Raw genomic sequence first — 24,976 nt, forward strand, 5'->3', positions numbered from 1 at the left:
GTCGAGAAGTTTCCACTGACCCAGCCCAGCGCTCCCTGGTCTGCGAACATTACAAAAGGGATGGGCAGGGATTCGGGGCAGGGGCAGGACGAGGGAGAAGGCGGTGGGAGCAGGGTGGGAGCCGCCACCCACGGCGGCCAGGTTTGCGACCCGCTGAGCCAACCTGCACAGGCCCGGCCTCAGGGCAAGCGCATCCTGGGACGCGGGCCGCCGAGCTGGTCCATCGCGCGCGCTCCTGTCTCCGGCCCGAAAAGAGTTAACAGGCCAGTCCCAAGCGGGCCCGGATTCCCTGCGGGAGGCCCAGCTCACCGCCAGCTTGACCCCCGCCCACCAACCAAGCCGGGACCTCGCGGCGCCCGGGGTGGGGTGGGGAAACTGGGAGAGTGCGGCTCGCGGGGAACGCGCGGGTGCAGCCAGGGCGCTCTGGGCGTCGGGGAAGGGGCGGGCTAGGGCAGGTCAGGCCCGCCCCCGCCAGGGGCGGTGGAGGCCGGTGACCGACAGGCCTCCGGGCCCGTCCCGGCGCGCCTGACGGTCCGGAGCGCCCGGCAGGGCAGGGCCGGGGCGGGGGCTCGGGAGAGGGCGGGGGCGGACGGGGAAGCCTCTGGGCGGGGGCGGGGCCTCGGCAGAGTAGCAGCGCTCTCAGCCAATGGGAGGCGGGCGCCTTCCCGTTAGCGCCGGATCCCGGTGGATAGGGAGGGGCGGGCGGCGCCGTGGGGATCCCGGGGCGGCCCAGGGCCCCTGACTCGGCTCCGCGCGGCGACATGGACCGGATGGCCAGCTCCATGAAGCAGGTCCCCAACCCCCTGCCGAAGGTGCTGAGCCGGCGTGGGGTAGGCGCGGGGATGGAGGCGGCGGAGCGGGAGAGCTTTGAGCGGACTCAGGTGAGGACCGGGGCGGGGTGGGGGGGACACCCCGGGTCGTGCACGGCTGGGGCATCCCGCAGTGTCTTGGAGGGGACTCGAAGGGAGTAGGGATCTTGCAGGCCCAGGGAAGGACGGAGCACGGGGGCATCTGTGTGGTGGTCAGGGCGATCCGGGAAGGTCGGGGACCCCGGGGGCATCCCGGCTGGCCTGGGGAGAGGGCAGGGCGGCTCCGAGCAGCTGGCACGATCCGCGCGGCGCGACCGACTGGAGCCGGTCCCAGCAGGGCATGGCAGGGGTCACGGGGGCGGTGAGAGGGGAAGGAACGGGAAAAGGGGGCCGAATGGAAGGGGTGCCCCTAGGCTGGGAAAGGTCCCTGGGGTGGGGGCCACAGGGGGGTCGCATTTGTGGCAGCGGAGAGTGGGGCGCTGAGTCGGGAATGTGAAGGCTGGGGCGCCCTGTCCTCTCCGCTCGATCACTTCAGGACTACGTTGACATTCCCCCCATCCCTAGCATCCCCTTCCTTGTGCCTCTAGCTTGGCTCACACCACCCCCCAGCTGTCGGCCTCGGAGGACCGGACTGAAGGGGTCTGAGCCGGGAGGAAGGAATTTAGGAAATGCGGTGTGTGGCCGAGTTTGGAAGATGACCGGGGGCTGGAGGAGGGGGCCGGCCCAAGGACAGAAATTGAGGCTCTTGGACCAGTGGCCCCGAGTCTGGTCAAGTTGAGTTGTCCCGGGGTGCCCAGAACCCTGAATCGGGGTTTTGATTTCATCCCCCCAAATGTGCCTGACAGCTAATAGGCAGCCTGCCCTATTTGTCCAGCCTGAGCAGGGCTAGGGGCCAAAATTCCTCACTGTCATCAACAAAAAGCCACAATCCATTTTTACCTCCGAGTTTTAATGCCTGGTGTATTGATTGGACTGAATAAAGCTGACATGTTTATGGTGTTCATCGGCTCGTTTGTATGCAAAATCCATTTCACAGGGCATAGCACTTCTTTTAATCCTACTGCCAAAGTTGTATGGGCAGGTTTGTTCCTGACTCGTGCTCACTCTTGCTCTTGGAGTGGAACCTTTGAAGATCCAGGGGGCTTCCGCTGCCAGAAGCTGGTTCTGCTGTTCTATTCTGCTCCCCATCCCCCCCTCCCCAAACTTCGTACCATGTGAGGGAAGGGCAGTGGGGTTTTAGATAAAGATTGTGAGGTCCTGATTGAGTGTTCTATGTAGGGAATCTTGCAAAGAAGAAAGGTTTTCATGAAAACCCAGGGGACTTCCTTCTCTTCTTTTTCCAGGCACCTCTGGCCCTTTGCAGGTTTGTCTGGGTGGTGTAAAGTAGGCAGTGTCCCCTCCCTAGGTCATCATCCTACCCCACATGTGATGGGAGAGAAGGCTCTTTACTTCTCTCTCCCAGGGTCTGGCTGGGTTTAAGCTTTATTTTCTGACTCTGTGGATTGGACCCCAGAAAGGAAGGAAGATACTTGTCTGCTATGGGCATTATGCCCTCGTCTAGCTGTCTGGGCACATAAGGCTTCTTGCTCCAGGAAACAGTGTAAATCTTTCTTGTAATGGACAAGGAAAATAAATGGTAATTCATTCCTTCTAGAGTCTCCAGTAAAAACTGGAGCGATAGAGAAATACACATAAGAGTTTGACCCATTATAGTGATGGAAATTAGGTTTGTGAAAGTTTCTCTAGCTATCCAGGGACGTCCCAACAAGGAGAGTCTAGGTCAGTGTTAGGTAGTATCTTACATTCTGTGGGACACTGATAATTGGCCAGATTTGAGCTAGTGGCTTGTGTGTGTGTATGTGTGTGTGTGTGTCTGTAAGGGAGGTAGAATGAATCAAGAAAAGAGTTTCTCTGTTGTTGAAACTATTAGGGGAATAAGAGAGTGAAGAAAAGGAAAGAGAATAATCCTAAAACCTCACCTTAGTCAATCTGCAAAAATGTGTATTGTTTAATGGCTACTTATCCAATGTATGGGTGTGCTAGTCACTCAGCTGTGTCTGAATCTTTGCGACCCCATGGACTGCAGCCTGCCAGGCTCCTCTGTCCACAGAATTCTCCAGGCAAGAATACTGGAATGGGTAGCCATTCCCTTCTCCAGGAGATCTTCCCAACCCAGGGATTGAACCCGGGTCTCCCTCATTGCAGGCAGATTCTTTACTGTCTGAGCCGTATAAACATGAGTTAGAAAAAAAATTTAATGAGTTAAGAGAGCATGAGAATCAGTGAAGGCAGACTGATGATTGTAACTGATTATGTGTTTGGCACTGTTCTGAGTACTTTATTATATCACCTTCTTTAATCTCAGTAAAGTGCTGTGTGGTGATATTGACAAGGACCTATGAGGTGAGTATCAACCACATTTTACCTGGAGAAAATTGAGGCACAGAGAAGTTAAGTAACTTGCCCAAGGTCACACAGCATGTCGTGATCCCAACCTTTAACCGCATCTCTGTGTGGCCTCTGAGTACTGGGCAGAGCACTGGAATGGGAGCTGGAAGAGGCTGAAGTCTGATAGCCGGGCACATGGAGGGGCTGTGTGGCCCCAGGCAAGTTTTCCAACTTTTCTTAGCCTTGGGTTCCTTATTGCAAAATTGGGATACTACTTACCTCACAGGTTGATTGTGGGAGACTCGATTAAATGATATACATGGAGGCATTTTGTAAACTGGGGAGCAGTGTGGTGGTGATGATTGCTATAATCTGAGGGGGGAGGGGACCAGAAAAAGGCCAAGTACTGGGGCAGGCTGTGATGAACTGGTCAGTAGAGGGACACAAGTGTTCCTGGTTAATGCAGTGATTACCAGGAGTGATTGCTTCAAGTCCAGGCTGCCAGGGTGCGAAGCGAGTGGGAGCCCTCCGAGGTCTGAACCCCATCCTTCAGCCTGAGTGGGCACTTGCTGGGTAGGGAGGAGGGATGGGGCATTCCAGGAGAGAAGGTATGGTCTGGAGGCGGGTGTGAATGAGATTCATCAGTTAAGGTGGACAGAGCAGAATCGGCTCCTCCCACCTCCAAATGCCTTGCGCCTTGCACCTGCTCCCTGTCCTGTCCCTGTTTCCCTGTGACCCCAGCACCCCGTGAGCTTCCTGAGGGCGGGACGGTGTCTCGCTCTAACTTCTGTCCTCATGTGCCCGGGGCTGGTGTTAGTGGTGAAGTGACGGTAGTCTTGGGTCCAAAGTGAAGGGTTGGCCCCGGCTGGTATGCCTGGCCTGGATGGGGAACTAAGCTCTGGGCCACAGGGCACATCTGTAATTACTTGATGTTCTTTCTTAATGGCCCCCAGTTCCCTCCTGGTCCTGCTTTGTCTCTGCACTGTCAGCCGGTGGCCCTGCCCCAGGCCCCTCCAAGGACTCTGAGTTCCCTGCTTTCCTTCTGGTCGGGTTTGTGCTCCAGCTGTCTGTGCCCTCAGACCAGACTTGTTTTCCCACCGGTTGTCAGCCTCTTCCAGGAAGCCTTCCCTCCTCAACTCTCCTGGGATCATCCTTCTATTTCATGTGATCACTGTCCCTGCCAGCCCCCGGCTCCAGCTAGACCCCCGGTGTGCCCCCCACTCAGCCCATCACCAGCACCCTTCAGGCTCTGGGGACATAAAAAGCAGTTCTTGCCCTCAAAAAAGCTACAGTAATAATGATACGTAGCCTGGAGCACTTTACAGTTTATAAAGCTTTAGCACTGTTGGGACTGCACTGTGGTTGGGTGTTATCACCCTCATTGTATGGATGAGAGCTTGGTAACTTGCCCAGGACTGCCAGTTGGTGAATGAAAGGGTCAGAATTCAAACCCGAGACTCGGGGTTCTAGGCCCTGGTTCTAGGTCTCAGGCCTTGTCCACCACACTGTCCTTATATCAGCCAAGAGGGCGATTCTGGAATGAATCAGGAGGGTTGCCACTCACAGACAAAATGTCCTGTCTGTATTTACTTAGCTGGCAAATGGTTTTCTCCATGGTTTGCTTGTTTTTTCAACATCCTCTTAGTGAGTACATACTGTGAAGGGGACGCAGAGATGAGTAAGATAAAGAGACTGGCCCCAGAGGAGCTCATGAGTCAGCGGGGAGGTGGACCGGCCACAGCGGGCCTCCTCCAAGGGGGACAGAGGACCCACGGCGCCGGCAGCACTGGAGCCAGTAGCAGGGCAGGACCTGCTGCATCAGAGCCTATATTTCAACCAGACACGGAAGTTTGAGCTGCTGCACTCTGTGGCAGCTGAGTGCTGGGATCAGAAGAGAGCACAGGGCTCTGGAAACACAGAGGAAGGGACAAACCCTTAGTCACACTCTCTTGGATGGAGCCCACGACAGAGTAAAAGATGCTAACCAATCATATAATGAGAAGAGCCAGGAGACAGAAACAAATATTTGTAAAGGGCTTGCTGGGTCCTCGGGACTTGCTAGGTGATTTATAGCCATTATCTTATTTGATAGCTCAGGCTCAGAGAGGCCAAATGACTTTTCCAAGGTCACACAGCAAGCGAATAGACCAGCCAGGGCTTCAGAAGCAGATGGCAAGGCCTCTTCTCCACGTTTACATCATCTGCCATCTTGAACATGATCTTCAGCAGATGCTCAGCCTTCAGTTCACCAGCTGAAATATTTTGGGGTTGGGCTGGAGGGATCAGTGGTTCTTAGACCTGGCTACACCGAAATCTCTTCTAACATAAAAGATTCTGTATACTGTCCCCTGCTTGCTCCCTTAGTCAGTACTGAAAACTAGAAAGGATGCTGAGAGCTTTCTTTGGCTCTGTGGTTTTGTTCTCTTCTGGTTTCCTCCCAATGATACTAATGAGAAAAGCCAGCATCGATCACACTTACTCTGTGCAAATATAGAGGCCTTGCACAGACCTCCCCTTTTAATCGTTACAAAAAACTTACAGATTATGAAGTGTTAGTCACTCAGTCACATCCGACTCTTTTGCGGCCCCATGGACTATAGCCTGCCAGGCTCCTCTGTCCATGAAATTCTCCAGGTAAGAATACTGGAGTGGTTGCCATTCCCTTCTCCAGGGGAATCTTCCCAACCCGGGGGGTCGAACCGGGTCTCCTGCATTGCAGCCAGATTCTTTACTGTCTGAGCCACCAGGACCCCACCCTGTTTTATAGATGAGGCAGTTGAGGTTGAGAGGCTTAATAACCAGCTCAAGGCTCTGAAGTGAGTAAATCACAGAGCTGGGACTCAAAGCCAGGAAGATCGGCCCGCGAGCCTGGTTTTTCCGACTGCCAGCCCTGTGGCACTGCCTGGGCCCCTCTGGCTCTCGTCCGTCTTCCTCCCCTTGGGGAAACTTGGGATCCCCAAGTCTCTGTCCTCACCCCACTTCTCTTTTACCTCCTGTCCACTTCCTCTGCCCTCATTTCCATCTGATGGTTTCTGTTCTCACCCCCATGACACCGACTTCCTGGCTTCCGTGACCACTTCCCATTGGACATCTGCTCCCTGATAAACCACTCATGCCCCAAACTCCACTTGGGCCTCCCCAGCCTGTGAACACCTGAGCCCTGCTGCCATGACTCCCATCATCTCCCAGGATCCGCCGGGAGCCCTCCCTGCCTCTTGCCTGCTCTTGCCCGCTCTTGCCCGGAGCCCTCCCTGCCTCTTGCCCACTCTGCCACACTGTATTCTATGATGTTTCTCCTATCCTTCCCTCCTTGGCTTATCGCTGTCCCTACCCTATTTCCTCTTGCCTGCATCTTTGTAATCCCATCCTTCCTGCCCCCTCAAAGAGCCTGATGACTGGTGGATTGTCCCTAATGCCCAGCACTGCCCGTATAACTCGCTCTTTCCAAAAACCTGTGCTGGCTGCCCAGAGACCCTGCAGGGTGTGGTGCCTTCGGGGTCCCTAACCCCTGTCCTCTGCAGGCCTTAATTTACAGAGCATCCTCCACCAGGGAGCTCCTGTCATCTGGTTCAGGTGTGCAGGGGCCATTCCCTACTGTGTGTCTCTCCTGTTCATCTATGCTCACATCTTGGCTTCCCTTCCACACTGGAAGTTCTTTTTTTTCCCCCAGTATTTATTTATTTGGCTGCACCGAGTCTTAGTTTTGACATAGGGGATCTTAGTTCCCCGACCAGAGATCGAACCCGGGCCCCCTGCATTGGGAGTGTGGAATCTTAGCTACTGGACCAGCAGGCAAGTCCTAAGACTGGAAGCTCTTGAGGGCAGGGTCTGAGTCTTAGCGGGCCCTTGCATGAGGCAGGCACTGGGGCCTGTTTGCCAAACATGTGAATGTACAGCAGTCAGAGGATCTACAGCAGCCTGGGGCCGTAGGCAGGCCTCTGCTTGCAGAACGCTTTTCTTTGCACATTTCGGAGGTTCCCTCTCTGTCTCCTTCAGTTTCCCTGATAATTGTATCTCACTAGATGACTGCCCTGTGTGCCAGGCCTGGGCACCCAGGGTACCGTGGAAGTACATCACTCAGCTCCTGAGAGCTTGGTTGGAGAGTTCACTCAGGAAAGAGCCTGATGGGGCTGGAAACAGAATTAAGGCTCACGGGTAATGATTTGAATTTCCATCAAGTTCAGACACTTGATAAACATTCCCAAACCGTGGTCTTGGACTTCCCGGGACTTCATTCTGCTTCAGGTCAGATCTTTCTGAGCTAGAAGAGGTTACCAGGAAGGGAGAGAATCCGGCCTGGTGTCCTGGGCCCCTGGACGTGGCCAAGGGCAGTGGCCTCTGTGCAGGCGCTGGAGTTTGGGGCAGAGCATAAAAGAGTTTAGGATGATTGTGGGAACAGGAAGTCTGGGGATGTTAGGATGAGTACAGGAACAGGAAGTCTGGCTCTGCCCCTGCATCTCATTGCAAAATGAGGAGGCTGGAAAAGATTTCTGAGGGTCCTTCCAGGTCTCAAATATTTCAGCTTTAAAAAAATATATATTTCAGCTTTTAGAACTCCTGTAAGCAACCTTTCACATTAAGATCAGGACACTTGTTTCTTCTGAGCTGTCAACTGCTGCCTTGAAAGGGGTTCCCAAATGCCCCCTGTTTGTGGGATGGGGCTCGGGTACCAGTGATGTGGGGCTCACGAAAGGATGGTGCTGCTCCTTAGGAAGGGATGGGGTGTGTCCGTGTGGTCCAGGAGAGAAGATTCCCAGCCCCACTTGGGCTCTGAAAGAGTTGCTTGCTCGCAAGGCACTGATGAGGCTCGTTTTATGCTCCCCATCTGCGGGCCCACTAATTCCACTACCTCAGGACCAAGTGTGCAGGGGGCCTGGGTGGGGTGCGGGGCGTAGCCTGGTGCGGCAGCACCATGGGCCAGCGGCCAGGGCTTCTCCCGCATCCAGAAGGGTTGGTGGCCTGGAGAGGTGCCCACCTGGGAAAGGGAACTTGTCAGCCCCACCTCTTGGCAGGATGGTGACTGCTTCCTGTTTTCCTGTCTGGGCAGGCAGGGAGGAGCCCTGTTCCCAGCTGTGGGCAGTGAAGTTTGACGCTGGGGGGAGAGGGCTGGGGACCCAAGGTGTCGTCTGGCACAGCCTGTGGGGGAGAGAGCACGCATCTTCTTGGATCTGAAAGGCTGCGCTTTACTGCCACCTCTGCTATTAGTGCTCAGAGAGCCCAGGAAGCTGGGCTATTCAGGAAGCCAGTGTGGCCAGTCACTTCTTTTAACCACCACTGTGTGAAGTTTTCAAAGTACGTTTACAAGTAACCTCTTTTCAGCCACGGAGCAACCAGGCAGTAGGTAATTTTGGTCAGTTCTCAAGGCATGGACACTGAAGCCCAAAGAGCGTCTGTGGCTTGCCCAGGAGCACCCAGGAAGTGGCTGAGGAGCTGAGGCTGGAACCGGGTGGGTCTGATCTCAGATTGTACACTTTGTTTTCCAAACTCCTAAAGCTGAAGCCTGACCAGGGCTGGTAACTTCAAAAAAGTACAGAGGTGTTTTTTTGTTTTTTTTTTTTAACTCCCTAGATTTTGTTTCAATTTATTTATTTGGACATTTGAAATTCCTCCCAGAAGATATTTTGCAATACATCACATCCCAAAGACAGAGGAGCCTGGTGGGCTACAGTCCATAGGGTCGCAAAGAGTTGGACATGATTGAGTGACTAAGCATAGCACAACATAACTGTCAGATAGAGTAGGAAATGGCAACACACTCCAGTGTTCTTGCCTGGAGGATTCCACGGATAAAGGAGCCTGGCGGGCTACAGTCCATAGAGTCACAGAGGGTCGGATAGGACTGAGCACAGCACAGCACAGCACTGTCAGAAAAGCCTGTATCCAGAATATGTTTAAAAAAAGGAAAACCAGAAAGGACAACCCAATAGAGAAACAAGCAGGAGGAACTTCACAAAAGAGGATAAGCAAATAGCCAATAAACATATAAAAAGGTGGACAACTTTGTTAGTAAGCAGGGAGGTAAAAATTGAAATTACATTGAGATATTGCTATATGCCCATCAGGATGAAAGAAATGAAAATGGGGAAAAAATTCACAGTGCCAAGTGTCAGCAAGCATGTGAAGCAATGAACGCGCTCCTGGACTGCTGATGGGCCGGACACTGGGGCAGCTGTACTTCAAAGCAGCCTGGTTGTCTCTCTGGTCAAAGCTATGGTTTTTCCAGTAGTCATGTATGGATGTGAGCATAGCACCATAAAGAAGGCTGAGCATCGAAGTACTGATTCTTTTGAACTGTGGTGTTGGAGAAGACTCTTGAGAGTCCCTTGCACTGCAAGGAGATCCAACCAGTCCATCCTAACCTGAATATTCATTGGAAGGACTGATGCTGAAACTGAAGCTCCAATGGCCACCTGATGTGAAGAGCCAACTCATTGGAAAAGACCCTGATGCTGGGAAGGATTGAAGGTGAAAAAAGAGGGTGGCGGAGGATGAGATGGCTGGACAGCATCACTGAGTCATGGACATGAGTCTGAGCAAACTCCGGGAGATAGTGAAGGACAGGGGAGCCTGCAAAAGAGGTGGACACCACTTAGTGACTGAACAACAACAGCATTAAAGATTAGCACACTCAGTAACCCACCAAGTCCACACCAAGCAATATGCCCAACAGAAATGTATGCCCACACACCAAAAGGTATTCATAGAAGAGTATTATTCATAATCATGTTGTGTAATAACCCCAAACTAGAAACAACTCAGGAGCTCATCAGCAGTAGATGGATAAGTAAATCGTGATCTTGTCTCTCATGGGACTACTGTACAGCAGTGAAAATAAACAAACTATAGCTACCCTCAACAGCATGGGGCACTCTTTTTTTTTTCTGATAGGGACCATTTATTTTGAAGTCTTCATTGAATGTGTCACAATATTGCTTCTGCTTTATGTTTTGTTTTTTGGCTATGAGACATATGGGATCTTAGCTGCCCAACCAGGGATCGAACCTGCATCCCCTGCATTGGAAGACGAAGTCTTAACCACTGGACCACCAGGGTTAAGTCACAACATGACTCTTACAAACATAATGTTGGGGGCGGGGGGAGAGACGGACACTCAAAGGACAACTGTGAAGATTTCCATTTATATTAAGTTCAAAAAACAGGCAAAGCAAAACTGGAACTTAGGGGTGCTTGCATAGATGATAAAACTGTAAAGACAAAAGGGACTGATTATTCTAAGAGCCCAGATAAAGGTCACCTCTGAGTGCAGGAGAGATGAGTGAGGGGGAGGGTGTTCAGAGCAGGGGCACTTCTGTGGTTCTGCCATGCATCTGTGTCCTGGCCTGGATGGTGGTTTATGATAATTCATTAAGCTGTACTTTTTCGCTTCATGCAGTTCTCTCTATTTATATATTTCAGAATACAAAAGATTATAAAAAGCCTCTTTCCAGGGAGTAGGAGACTGTCTCGTGGAGGCTAAGTAAGAACCTGCCATTTAGATATCCACCCACCCTTTGAGGTCTCTCTCAAACACAGCCTCCCCCGTGAAAGTGCCTCTGACGCTGCCCTAGAGCTGGGAAGTGTTTGATTTATGAATCATGCGTCTACAAGCTGCACACTCTGAGTGCTGCTGTAACACGGAGCGGGCGGGTGACACCTATCATTAGGCCACACTTAGCATGGTGCCCTCGGCTCCCGTTGACGTGTGTCTTGTGTCTCCCTCCCTCAGTAGCAGACAGGTGCTCGTTCCTCACTCATCTTTTGGTGAGTTGCCCCAGTGTCTTGCAGAAGGCTTTACACCAGCCCCAGCTCAGGATGTCTGTTAAATATGAAATATATTAGAAGTTCTCAAAGGAGAGAATGAGAGAAGAAAGTATGTCTCTAAGCTCAAAAGAAAGCACATTTGAATAAACCAAAGACCCAGATGGTAGGCACAGAACCTCAGACTTGGCTCCTGCTCCAAAGATTTAGATCAAGCCAGACATGATGAAGGAGAAGAGGAGGAGAGGAGGGCGTCAGAGGATGAGATGGCATCACCAGTGCAATGGACATGAACTTGGACAAACTTCTGGAGATGATGAGGGACAGAAAGGCCTGGCATGCTGCGGTCCATAGCGTTGCAAGGAGTCGGACACACTGGGCGACTGAACAACAAGGCGTGATGAGCCACTGTGAGAACCTGGGAGCTTGAGGAGTGTCACCTGGGCACACGGCAGAGATGCTGACCTAACAGTGGCTCTTTTGAGGTCTCTGTCTGGCTGCGTGGTCCCGCGGCCAGCCCCTGGTGACTGCTCTGTGAGTTAGCGCGTCTTACCTAGGCTGCCACGTGCCCCTCTCCCGTACTGGCCTGGATGCATATTCCTTCTCTGGTCTTCCTTGGATCTGGCTTAACTGATGCTATATTCTTCCCTCTCATTTCCCATAATCCATCAGAAAGATACACAGGCGTGAGTGCTGTGGTTTCCTCTCTGAGCAAGATCAGCTTCCCTTGGAGTCACAGGTGAGCCCAGGGCTCTCCCTCTCCAGGGTTAGCATGTGTGTGCTCATTTGCTCAGTCATGTTCAACTCTTTGCCACCCCGTGGACTGTAGCCCACTAGGCTCCTCTGTCCCTGGGATTCTCCAGGCAAGAATACTGGAGTGGGTTACCGTTTCCTACTCCAGGGGATCTTCCTGACCCAGGGATCAAACCCACATCTTTTGGGTCTCCTGCATTGGCGGGAGGATTCTTTACCACTTGAGCCACCTGGGAAGTTTCCAAAAAGATACACGTCGAGTGCCTTTTCTTTGTCCCCTCAAGTTCCTGGTACAGCGTCTGGCCCTGAGCAACTCTCGATACAGGTTTGTGGAATGAAGGATAAAATCTTTTTGGTGAAGGACTGAGTGAGCATCAGCCATTTTTGGTCCCAGTTCTGAACTGTGAACCCTGATTTACAGTCCCTGAATCTGGGATCACATGAGCATAATTGGAGCCACCCAGAGGGACCCTGGAAACCTCGTCCCTTTGATGTAACTGTGGGTGGTCCTTGGGGACTTCCTGTTGATTGCCATCTCCCTGACTCATGCCTGGAAGTGACTTGCCATCTCCTGCTTCCCTTGAGATCCTTATTCCAGGATGGGACCTCCCTGTGCAGCCGAGGTCCTGTTACTGCTAAGAAAAATCTAACACAAGCAATGAAAAAAGAAAGAAGGAAGGAAGGGAAGGAAAACCCTGTCCATCTAAACCTGGACTCCACCTCCTGCCACAGACCTGCTCATTCTTCTTTGTTCTCAGTTTCAGAGAAACTCAGTTTACAAACCATCCCAGGCCATTCCACTTGGAATTGTCCCACTCATTCTAAGAGACCCCTCTCTTCTGCATGGACCTCTCCAGCTAGTCATCGAGTCCTACTCTTCTTGTCTCCTTGACTGCGTCTCACATCACCCCGACTTCTCCGCCACCCTGCCTGAGTTCAGGCCTTCATCTCAAGACTTAGCTATTTATTGCACGGCCCACCTGGCCCTCCTGCCCTCCAGTCTTGACTGTCATAAGTTCTGCCCTTGCCTTGGCTGCCAGAGTTGGGTTTTAAGAGGTCCAAGTATTTATATCACTCCAGATTTTAAAAACCTCTGTTATGTGTAACTCTAAGCTGAAACCCAAGCTTGTTGGCATGACACAGAGCCAGGCTTTGCCAGCCTTAATGTCCAGCCACCGCCGCCAAGCACCTTAGAGTGCTCCCAGCATGACCCAGGCTTCTCCACTCCTGGGTTTTTCCAGGTGGCAGCCTTCTCGTCTGACCAGAACGCCTCTCCCATTTTATCCACCTGCCAAACTCTTTCCATCTGGTAAGTCCCACCTTCACGGCCACTCCTGTGGAAAGTCCCCCTCCCTTCTCCAAGCAGATTTAGTGAATGGTATTTCTCTTCGTCAGTCTTCCCAGGTGGCACTAGAGGTAAATACCCACCTGCCAATGCAGGTGATATAAGAGACATGAGTTCAATCCCTGAGTTGGGAAGATCCCTTGGAGGAGAGCGTGGCAACCCACTCCAGTATTGTTGCCTGGAGAATCCCTTGGACAGAGGAGCCTGGTGGGCTACAATCCATAGGGTCACCAAGAGTCAGACACAACTGAAGCGACTTAGCACGCATACACTTGTGTCTGTTCTGTGTTAGCATGTTTATCTGGGTGTCTGTCCCACACTGGACCATGAGCTCCCCTATAGCTTAGCTCTGCACCCCGTGCACAGGATTCAGCACCCAGAAGGACCTTGGGAGATGTTTATTGAGTGAACTAATGATGCATTTTAAGGACCTGATTGTGTTTGATTGTTGTTGCAACAGAAGAGGGAAGGGGCCCAATTCTCACCCAGGGCAGGTACTCCCCACCAAAGTGAATGCATTTGATCTGTGTCATGTTGACCTGAAACGAAAGTTTTGGCAACACTGTTCAGATAAATGTGAGCATGTTTTAGGAGTGGAGACTTCAGTGGGAGGGACAGAGGTGGTTCTTTGTGCAGCCACAGTACACACCTGGATGGGAACTAGGAGCCAGGATTCCTGGTTTATGTTCTACTGGCGGGCTGACTGGTGTTCCTTCTGCATCTCAGAAGTGTGATGTAGCAGGTAGAAAATGCCCCCACCATCAGCATAGCCATATCTTCCGTTACATGGCAAAAGGGACTCTGTAGATGTAATTAAGGACCTCAAGATATGGAAAGAAGGGACTTGCCTAGCTGTTCAGTGGTCAAGACTCCCTTTTTCTAATGCGGGGGGCGTGGGTTCAATCCCTAGTCAGGGAGCTAATATGCAACATACTGCATGGCATGGCCAAGAAAAAAAAAGAAACAGGAGCCTGGAGTGTCCAAGTGGGCCAGTCTGATCACATGCCCTTAAAAGCAGAGAATCTTCTCTTGACTGCCAAGTGGAAGGGAGACATGGCAGAAGGGAAAGCCAGAGGAATTCCAAATGGGAGAAGGATTCAACTTGCCACTGCTGGCTCTGATCGGGAGGGGCCCACATGCAGGGCCCAAGGGACCCTCTCGGAGCTCAGAGTGGCCCCTAGCTGACACAGCAAGGACTCGGGGACCTCAGGTATTAAACAGCAAGGAATTGGATCCTACCAACTACTGGAATAACCTTCAAAGTGAAATCTCCCCAGAGCTCCCAGTAAGGAATGTAACCCTGCTGACACCTTGATTTTTAGCCCAGTGAGATCTTACTGGCCTTCTGACCTACAGAACTGTGAGATGATAAACAGGTGTGGTTTTTAGCTGTTCAGTTTGTGATAGTTTTTTTACGGCAGCGATAAAAGCTAATCCAAGATGGTATTAATAACAGGTAACTCGCGCTACAGCAAGAAGCCCAGTGGAACCCAAAGAGGCCACCCTTTAAACCTCCAGGGACACTTGTTATTTCATCCGTGCTTTCTGTGGCCATAGAGAAAACTTTGGATTTCCACACTTGGCGCTTATTCACAGACATTTTCTCCTGGAAAAACAATTCAGCAGCCTGTTCAAAACATTCTTTCCTGCTGGGCCATGGAGTTCTCTGGTGCAGTTCCAAGTTTGAAGATCATAGGTGTAAGTTACTTAACCTTAAAATTTTTTTTTGTTTTTGATCAAGTAAGTGCTGTGCTATTTAAAAAAACAAAAACAAAAACTCAGGTGGGAAATCCCAGAGTTACTATAGGATCCTGATGGTGTCTGCACTCGAGGGAGCTGACTGAAAGTCAGGAAGCGCAGGCGGGAATAAATGCAGGGCTTCCCTCAGGGTGGGCCTGCCCTGTCCTGAGACTTACTTAGGTTCACTGGTGGTTTGGAATGTTCCCCAAACTCTGGGCTTAGTCCCCGATGGGTCAGCAGGTAAAGAATCCGCCTGCAGTGTAGGAGACACAGGTTTTGATCCCTGGGTCAGGAAGGTCCCCTGGAGGAGGAAATGGCAACTCACTCTAGTATTCTTGCCTGGGAAATCCCATGGACAGAGGAGCCTGGTGGGCTCTAGTCCAAGGGGTCGCAAAGAGTCAGACACGACTGAGCACAGGGCCCATTGTAGCAAAGTTAATCTCTTCATTTTGATGATTTTTTCTAGGGTTATATAAGATGTTAGTTAATATAAGGGGAAGCCAGGCAAAGATGTACGGGAACTCTGTACTATTTTTGCAATTCTTCTGAAAGTCTAAAATTATCTCAAACTAAAATGTTAAAAAAAAAAAAAAGAATGGCATGTTGCTTGGCAAATGTTAGGGCTGAGTAAATGTACATTCCACTGCTCCCTTGGGTCATCATGGGGACCCTGGAGACCCCACAGACGGAGGGATGGGACAGTGGGGTCTGAGGAGGGAAAGTGTGGAGAGTCTGGGCTGCATCAGGGGAGGCAGCAGGGCGGGGTGCCTTCTCCAAAGAAGACCTGCTCGGAGCTCCCCCCTCCCCTGCCCCGGCCCAGGTCTCAGAGGGAGAAATGGCCGTGGAGGACCCTGTCTGTGGTCTCGCAGATGCGCTGCTGCCAGCCTCCACCTGCTGCAGTCAGACAAGCTTAGCTCCAGTTCCAGTTTGGTTACTTATCATGGGAAGGGGCGAGGCTTGGGAAAGCTCCCAGTGCATGGGATAATGTACTGACATCTGGGCTCAGTGAGGGATTTGAATGGGAGGGCCCAGATCAGTAGCCAGTGCCAGTGGTGGCTTCCCCTCCTGGGAAACCGTCTCGATTGGCCCCCACAGAAGAGCCCATCACCCTGCAGGGCCCCCGCACCAGTTGCTTTGTGTCCCTAAGGACCCTCTCTAGGGATGCCCTTCTGAGTCTCATGGTTCGTATGTCTTGTTGGCCCCATGACTTAGAGCTTGTGCAAACCATAGGATTTGCCTATAGGGAAATGTACAAATCATTGGGTGAGCAAGTGAATGAATGGGTGAACAAGTGAGTAAATGAATGAGTGAACCAGTGAATGAGTGGAATGGGTGAGTGAATGAGTGAGTAAATGGTTGAGTGAGTGAATGAGTAAACACATCTCCCTCCTGCCCCTCTGAAAGAGGACAGTATTTACTATATATGATTATTGGCCCAAATGCTTGCCCGGTGTCAGGCTGTCCTCTGGGATGACTCTGGGAGTGTTCAGACCAAGCACCCTTTTATTAGGCTTTTTCTCCTTCTCTCTTGGGTGCCAGTCACCTCTCCAGAAAAAGCAGTCAACTCCTATCTTACACTGTTTGAACATCTCCAGCTCTGACGCTGTTTGTCAGTGCTTTGGAATTCTCCAGGCCTCTCTCCTTGTTGCTGAGAACTTTTTGCCACAGGAAATCAGGCTCATTTTAAGGGCCAAACAGTAACTAAATATAGCCTCCTGGCATAGATATTTAAAGAGCTGTGTTGGTGATGTTATGTCTGAACAAAGAAGAAGGAGAAAATAACTTTTTTTCTTGATAGAAAAGTGAAGTTATATCAGATTTTCTGTGGGTCCGCAGGGAGCCGAGTGCCCTGGGGGGTGTCAGTGTCTTAATTATGGAATCACCAGCTTAGGGCTTGGGGTTTAGATTTCTGTTGCCAGCCAGTCATTTCTTGATAATTCCTTCTCCTCTCCATTTAAAAATACCTCCTGCCCTGGTAAATTACCTTGGACAAGTGTGACCTCCCTGCCACGCCCAGGGGCAGGGAGGGGGCAGTGCACAGGGAGGTGTAAGAAATGCTCTGCCCACCCCAACTCCACCCCCCGGGACCGCAGGGGCCTAAGTGGAGAGCCCACCCAAGTGCTGGTTGACCAGATGACAGAAGTGGAAGGAGTGGGATGGGACCCTGGGATCTTTATTTGGTGAAAAGCAGAGTTTAGAGAACGCTTCCTGCCTCAGAGAAAGGTCTGGACTGAAACTCCACTCACACTGGTCGGGTCCCCGATGGCGTGGGATGGGGCTTCCGTGGGGGCTAACTGCATCCCACCTCTTCTTTCCTCTGGCTTCCACCTCGGGCTCATCAGGTGGTCAGGATAACATCAAGACTATAAAGCTTCAGCGGTGATGCTTTGTTTTTTTGTTTGGTTTGGTTTTGCAAATGTTCCTTTTGGAGTATATAAACAGAACTATTCTGGGAAGTTCTTCTGAACTTACACCTCTTTCTGTAAGAAGCTCTGTGCAGTGGGCTCTCATAGTCTTTATATGTGTGAAGATGTCTGTATTTCACCATCCTTTCCCCCCCATCCTGTTATAAACAAGATTTTATCAATATGTACCTGTTTGGTGGTCAGTACGCAAACATCAGTTCTGAGGCTAGTATTAAAAAGCCTACACAATGGAGCTACCAAACTGCCAAAGAATTACTCAGCCTCTGTTCCAGCTTAAAATTTAGAAACTCTTTATCCATAAGTAGAGGACACCAGAGCTCAGAATCTTCAAATATTGCTAACTTGTAAGCCTTTTGTGAGGAATGTCCTGATAACACAGGATATGATGTCTTTCACATTCTATCCACAGCACATTAACAGGTATGGGGAAATTCTGGACCTTCACTTGCATGATATTGCCACAGAGAGTGTGCAGTTCTGATAAGGAGACAAAAAGACCATATAGAAGACACAGAGGTGATATAGTAGGGAAAAACACAATTATGAAAAATGGATCATTTAAATGACTGTCATTTGGGCTGTGTATATTTCAGGGGATTTGAATAATGCCCTTCACAGTCTATGGAATGTTAAGTTTACATCTAACAAACCTCCCAACATTCCACTAATTTCTGGTCTTGCTGAGATTAACCAGCACACAACTTTTACCTCTTAAAAAGGTGGTTGCACTTTTGTATTTAAAGATGTATTTAGGACTTTCTCAGTGGTCCAGTGGCTAAGACTCTGTGCTGCCAATGCAGGGGGCCTGGATTTGATCTCTGGTCAGGAAACTAGATCCCACATGCCACAACATGCCACAAGAGTTTGCATTCTGCAACTAAAAAGATCCAGCTGCAATGAAGATCAAAAACGCATGCTGCAGCTAAGGCCCCGTACGGCCAGATAAATAAATACGAAAGAAAGATGTATTCAAACAAGGGATATGGTGGGATTCCAAGCTTCTTAAAAATATGTTTCCAGAATTCCAGAAAACTTGCCATTTCTACAATAGTTACGCAATTTGCTTCTTGGAGTTGTAGGAGAAAGGTTTCTAAGAACCACCACTAAGACTGTCTAAGACTGCCTTGTTTCCCACCACTTTGGAGCCTAAAATATCTTCATTTTCAGATTCTGGCTCTGCTGTTAAGTCTCCTTTAGTCTCTACTTGATGATCCTCCTCTGCCCATTTTCTTTTGCTCCCTTTTCCTCTTTTGTTGAGACTTTTTTAGCCAGAAGATTTATCCTTTCCTATAGCCTTTTTTTTTTTTTGCCTAAGATTCCATTTTTTTCCAAAGCCAGATTAGGTGACTATTTGCTGGTATTTTGGGTGTTTCTCCTTAGTGCCCATTCAGCAGAATTGGCTTTTATTCTTGGTATCTTGGCTGCAAGTGGTGCCTGTGGACACGGTGGGGCAGGGGTGCTGGGCCAGATACCTGTGGGTGCCCTGGAGAGACATTCCCAGAGCCAGGAGCCTGATCATTCCTCCTCCTGCTACCTGAGCTGCTGGGATATAAGATGGAAGTGGAATAACAGATAGAACAGGATTAGATTAGTTATTTTCTTCAGTGCTCTGAAGCTGCTAGTCTGTTGTCTTCAGACAGTTAACCTAATTGTCAATCCCCTGTGGATAATCTCCCTTTTCTCTCTGACAGCTTTCAGGATTCTTTCTTTTTAATGTGGTGCACTCTGTACACTGGCATTTTAGTTTATTGTTCTTGGGACTTGTGTTAGCTTTTACTCTAATTCTGGATGTCTTAGCCATTATCTCTTGGAGATTTTTGCCTCTGACTTTTACCTTTATTCTCCCTTTTGCAACTCTTATTAAATGCATCGTGGAGCTTATTGTTCTGCTTGCCATGTTATTTCATCTCTCATTTCTATTTCCTGTCTATTTTTCTGTGTTTTCACTCCAGGTGATTTTCTCAGTTTCATCTTCCCATTTACTAACTCTCTCTTTAGTTGTGTTTAAACATACCCTGATTTCTAGAATTTCTATTTAGTTCTTCTTAAAATTCACTTGCTTGGGACTTCCCTGATGGTCCAGTGGTTAAGACTTCACCTTCCAGCACGGGAGGCACAGGTTCAATCCTCGATCAGGGAGCTAAGGCCTCAGGTTCCTCTTCAGAATTCTCTTCAGAGTTCCCGCCTGGAATTTCCCAGAAAGGAACGCTGGAGGTAGAATCAAAGACCAGTGTCCCAGGGACTTCCCAGGTTGCCCAGTGGTTAAGACTCTTCGCATCCACTGAAGGGGGCACGGGTTTAATCCCGGGTCAGGCAACTAGATCCCATGCTGCAGCTAAGAATTCACACGCTGCAACTGAAGACCCTGTGTGCTGCAACAAAGATCGAAGACCCCACCTGCTGCAACTAAGACCCAGAGCAGCCAAATAAATAAATGACTAAATATTAAAACAGAAAACAAACAAAAACAGAAAGATCAGTGTCCCAGAGACTTCCCTAGTGGTCCAGTGGTTAAGATTTCATGCTTCCACTGCAGGGGGCATGCGTTGGATCCCTGGTCGGAGAGCTAAGATCCTGCAAGCCTGATGTGGCAAAAAAAAAAAAAATCGGTGTCCCAGTTTTGGCTTCAAGTCACACTCTCTGTATGATCTTGGGCGAGTTACATCTCTATAAAGGGAGGACCACTGTACCAGTTAGCGTAAATAAAATGTATAAGAATACAGTGTGAACATTGACACAGCTCTGGGAGGGTCGATGGCAGTCATTCTCATTTAAGGGTAAAAGTTTGCATGTTTCAGTGAAGGGCCACGTGGGTGCTCCAGGGTCATGAAGCCCTGTGAGACTTTTCTCACCCTCTTCTTATTGGTGTCCTTCATACATCATTTTTTGTCTCTGCTGTGGGTGTATAGGTGGTAAGCATCATGTCTGTCAGCCAACAAATTTATTTTTGAGGGCTTGCTCTATGTGACAGGTGTAAAAACCAGATTCTGCCCTTGTGAAGGCTCTGCCTGGTCCCCGGAGGGACGGGGGCCCTGTTCTCTTTGGCTGGTTCTCCAGAGTTCCATCAGGGCTTTGACTGCGTGGGTTAGTTGCAATGCCTGCCAAGAAGATCTGCCCAGCAGCCTTCATCACTCAGCAGATAAGGTTTCCTAAGCGCCTGCAGTGTCAGGCGCCAGGAGTCAGGCATGAATCAGACTTGATTGCTGAGTTCAAGTTGCTCCTAGACCCCAGGAAGAACAACGGGGGAGCTGAACGGTCACCGGTCACCGCAGTCTGCTAGCCACAGAAGCAAAGGATGCTAGAAAGTGTGGGAGGAGCCCAGCGAGGCAGGATTAACTGTCTGAAGTTGCTTATTAAAGAGCCCAACTGGTTCTAAAACTGCCAGCTGGAGAAGAGTAGGAAGCCCTGTGCAGACTGGAGGAGCGGGGAGCCCTCGGGGGCAGGTGAGCCTGGAGGAAGGCTTTGGAAAACTGGGGTGGGGTAGCTGAGGGGAAGAGGGCGGAGGAAAGCATGAGTGAACAGGGACTACTGCAAGCAGAGGCCACAGACTGGCGGCCCAAGGGCTGGATTCTTTTGTGGGCTTGTTTTATTTGGCCTGCACATGATTTTTTTTTTTTTTTTTAATGGAACTCAGTGTCTTTACACAGAGAATACACTCTTTCCTTCACCACCATCCTTACCATTCCTCATTTTCATCACTGGCCTGTCTGAACACATTTATGGAATGAGCCTAGACCCCTGCCCTGCCCTGGTCACTGAAAACCCAGAAGAGTCAATGGAAAAGAGTCTCCGTATAAGGAATACAAGTGTTGGGAATGAGATTATAAAAATCAACAATATTTTGGCCTATATATCAGCAGCCAGCTTGAGACTGTACCACAGGACAGATCTTAGTCAGTGCAGCAGCAAGACCATAAAACACCCCTGGAAGAATCTGAGGGGCTTCCGTGCTCCCAGTGCAGGGGCCCGTGCTCCATCCCTGGTCAGGGAGCTGATCCCACATGCCTTAACTAAGCATCCCAAATGCTGCAACTAAGACCCGACACAACCAAATAAGTGTTTTTAAATAAGAGATTCTGTGAAATCTCTACGCCTTCACTTACATTTACTGAGTGTCTGCTGTGTATTTTATTTTAAATTTAAAATTTTACTTAATTTTTGAAGAGATAATATACTTACTTGGTTAAAAAAAAGCAAAAAGGCTCCTTCCTGTTCCTGTCCCCCTAGTGTTGAGTCCCTGCTCAACTCCAAGAGAGAGAACCACTCACTGATTCCTTTCTGCATCCATTCAAATATTTTATTTTTATATATAAGCAAATATACATATAGTGGAATATTACCCTCTTCCCCACTATTAATACAAATGATAGTTCAGAATCTTGCTTTTTCAGGAACTTTCCTGGTGGTCCAGTGGCTAAGACTCCATGTTCCCAGTGCAGGGGGCCTCGGTTCAATCCCTGGTCAGCAAACAAGATCCCACCTGCCACAGCTAAGAGTTTGTATTAGTTAAGTTAAAGTCGCTCAGTTATGTCTTGACTCTTTGCGACCCCATGGACTGTAGCCCTCCAGGGGTCTTCCCAACCCAGGGATCAAACCCAGGTCTCCCACACTACAGGCAGATTCTTTACCATCCAAGCCACCAGGGAAGCCCAAGAATACTGAAGTGGGTAGCCTGTCCCTTCTCCAGGGGAATCTTCCAGACCCAGGAATCAAACCAGGGTCTCTTGCATTGCAGACGGATTCTTTACCAACTGAGCCACCAGGGAAGCCCAAGAGTTTGCATGATGCAAGAAAAAGATCGTGCATGCCCCAACTAAAAAGATCTAACATGCTGCAACTAAGATCCGATGCAGCCAAACAAATAAATATATATATATTTTAAAGAATCTTGTTCACTTAACCAACCATCTTGGCAGTCTTTATATGTCAGCAGATAAAAGGTTTCCTCATTCTTTTGTACAATATCAATAAAAATACTGATTTGAGATAAGACAATGGACTCCAGAATAAAACAGCTTGAATTTGAACCTGGTTCTGTCTCTATGACCTATGACCTAATTGTTTCTCTATGCCACACTTTTTTTTTCCCCATGTATAAATGGAAATGATAGGTACCAACTCAAACTGATGCAAGAATTTAGTGAGATGATGCTTATAAAAGGACTTAGGATAATGCCTGGCATCAAGTGAATCCCCTAAATATCAGCTGCTTTTCTTATTTTTCTTAAAGTGATGAATACTACACACACAGGGTAAGGTAAAGGAATAAGGAGTGACTTGGCGGGTGGTATTTGAGATAGAGGGGTCCTGTTGAAAATTGTAAGACTACTGAGAGATAGGAAGCAAATGAGTTAATGGAGAGACGTACTTTGTTTGGACTTTGTAGAGATGTCAGCTCTTCCTAGTATAATTTGTATTTGTCCTATTTGTAACCAAAGGGCTTCCCTGGTGGCTCAGTGGTAAAGAATCCGCCAGCCAATGCAAGAGATGCAGGTTCAATCCCTGGGTCGGAAAGATCCTCTGAAGGAGGAAATGGCAACCCACTCCAGTATTCTTGCCTGGGAAATCCCATAGACAGAGGAACCTGGCAGGCTACAGTCCAAAGGGTAGCAAAGTCGACTTGGCCTTGTTGACTGAGCGACTAAACATCTGTTTGTAACCAAAACCCCGGTAGAATTTATTTTGGAACCTAAGTTTTTCCAAAATTTATCAGGAAGTATAAATGAGAAGAATGTTAAAATTTTGAAAAAGATTGTGGTGGGGAGAAACTTTCCTTATGAAATACCAAAACCCATTTTAATGATTAAAACAGTGACTTCTTCATTTAAGAATAAGTAGATTGGGATTTCCCTGGTGGTCCAGTGGATAAGACTCTGTGCTCCCAAGGCCAGGGCCCCGGGTTCTGTCCCTGGTCAGGGAACTAGATCCCACATATTGCAACTAAAGAACCCACATACTACAATGAAGAAAGGTCCTGCATGCCACAGCTAAGACCCAGTGCAGCCAAATATTTTTTAAACAAAGGAAGTACAGATCAATAGAATAAATAAATAGGATAAATAGTCCAGAAACATACTTTATACACATGTAAATTAAGTATATGTCAAAGGTGGCCTCACACTTCAATAGGAATGGAAAGATTACTTGATAAATCAGGTGAGACTTGTTTGGTTAGCTGTTGGGGAGAAGAGGATGTTTTCAGTGCTCACCTTAAGCTGCTGCTGCTGCTAAGTCACTTCAGTCGTGTCTGACTCTGTGCGGCCCCATAGACGGCAGCCCACCAGGCTCCCCCATCCCTGGGATTCTCCAGGCAAGAACACTGGAGTGGGTTGCCATTTTCTTCTCCAATGCAGGAAAGTGAAAAGTGAAAGTGAAGTTGCTCAGTCGTGTCCGACTTTTAGCGACCCCATGGACTACAGCCTACCAGGCTCCTCCGTCCATGGGATTTTCCAGGCAAGAGTTGTGGAGTGGGGTGCCATTGCCTTCTCCAACCTCAAGCTGCATGCCTGTATAAATTCCAGACAGATAAAATGGTTAAATTTGAGGGGGAAGAAAATCAAACCTTTAGAAAAACACTTAGAGAAGGTCAAAGGAAGTTTGGAGTAGAGGAACTTGAAGTTTTAAAGCCATCAAAAATATCACAGTGAGGATGGGAGCGGAGTCTAAAGGAGAATGGATACACGTGTATGTCTGGCTGAATCCCTTCTCTGTCCACCTGAAACTGTCACAACATTGTTAGCTGGCTGTATTCCAGTACAAAATAAAAAGCTTTTACAAACGTCACAATGAAAACAATGTGAATTCATACGATCACAAGAAGTTAAGGGTTCTGTTTTAGTTCTCCAGGTTGGCTGTTATAAAGTGCCATATACCAGGTGGCTTAAAACAACAGAAATTTATTTTCCCACTGTTCTGGAGGCTAGAAGTCCCAAATCAAGCTGTCGGCAAGGCCATGCTCCCTTTGAAACCTACAGGAAGAAATCCGCCCTTGCCTCCTCTTAATAGTTTCTGGTGTTTGCTGGCACTCCATGTTATTCTGTGGTTTGTAGGCACATCGCTCCAACCTCTGTCACACAGGTGTCTCCTTGTGGGTCTCTGTGTCTCTCTCTTCTTATAAGGACACTAGTCATCTTGGGTTAAAGACCCGCCCTTAACCAGTGTGGTCTCATCTCGACTGAGCAACAACCCTTTTTCCATACAAGGTCCCATTCTGAGGTACTGAGGTTTAAGACCTCAGCACAGCTCTTTGAGGGGCCGTCATTATATCACTGGCTTCGTGCATCAGGGCACAACAGGGAACTTCAGCTAAAGTAGTGGAGTGGCCTTCATTTCTCAAGACTTACGACAATACTAGTGAAAACAAGAATGATAAAGGCCCACCAAGACAAAGGATGAGAAGGGATCACTCGACAATGAGATACTTAACAGTTTAGGAAGAGTTGGAGAGATGGTAGCAAGAGGAGTGCAAATGTGTTCTGCTGTGTGCCAGTGCACTTGAACTTGGAAGCATCATGGTGGGGATGGGGGTTGGGGGGAGGCAGGACTGAAGTGAGAAGATGTCTGTAAGAAATGACACTCCCAACACTGCATTCCAGTAGGCAGGCATTTATCCTGCAGCAGTGGACCAGGTGGGAGAAACTGACCCAAGGGAGATCCTCAGTCAGAAACACCAACCATGCTGGGAATTCCCTGGTGGTCCACGGGTTAGGACTCGGCACTTCCACTGCAGGGAGCACAGGTTCAGTTCCTGGTCGGGG

The 24,976-nt window shown here is 49.3% G+C and overlaps 1 protein-coding gene across 3 annotated transcripts in view; it reads left to right on the plus strand.

Annotated features, from left to right (window-relative positions):
• The first annotated feature begins 687 nt into the window (after window positions 1-687).
• HIP1 (huntingtin interacting protein 1) overlaps window positions 688-24,976 on the plus strand; it is a 134,404-nt gene continuing 110,115 nt past the window's right edge. For all 3 annotated transcript variants that reach the window (XM_070362962.1, XM_070362965.1, XM_070362964.1), the window contains exon 1: window positions 688-881. In XM_070362962.1, the coding sequence (XP_070219063.1) occupies window positions 762-881 (120 nt within the window). In that variant the 5' untranslated portion in view covers window positions 688-761. The remainder of the gene's footprint in view (window positions 882-24,976) is intronic.

The sequence above is a fragment of the Bos mutus genome, chromosome 25 (genome assembly GCF_027580195.1).
Source record: "Bos mutus isolate GX-2022 chromosome 25, NWIPB_WYAK_1.1, whole genome shotgun sequence".
NCBI classification, from domain to species: Eukaryota; Metazoa; Chordata; class Mammalia; order Artiodactyla; family Bovidae; genus Bos; species Bos mutus.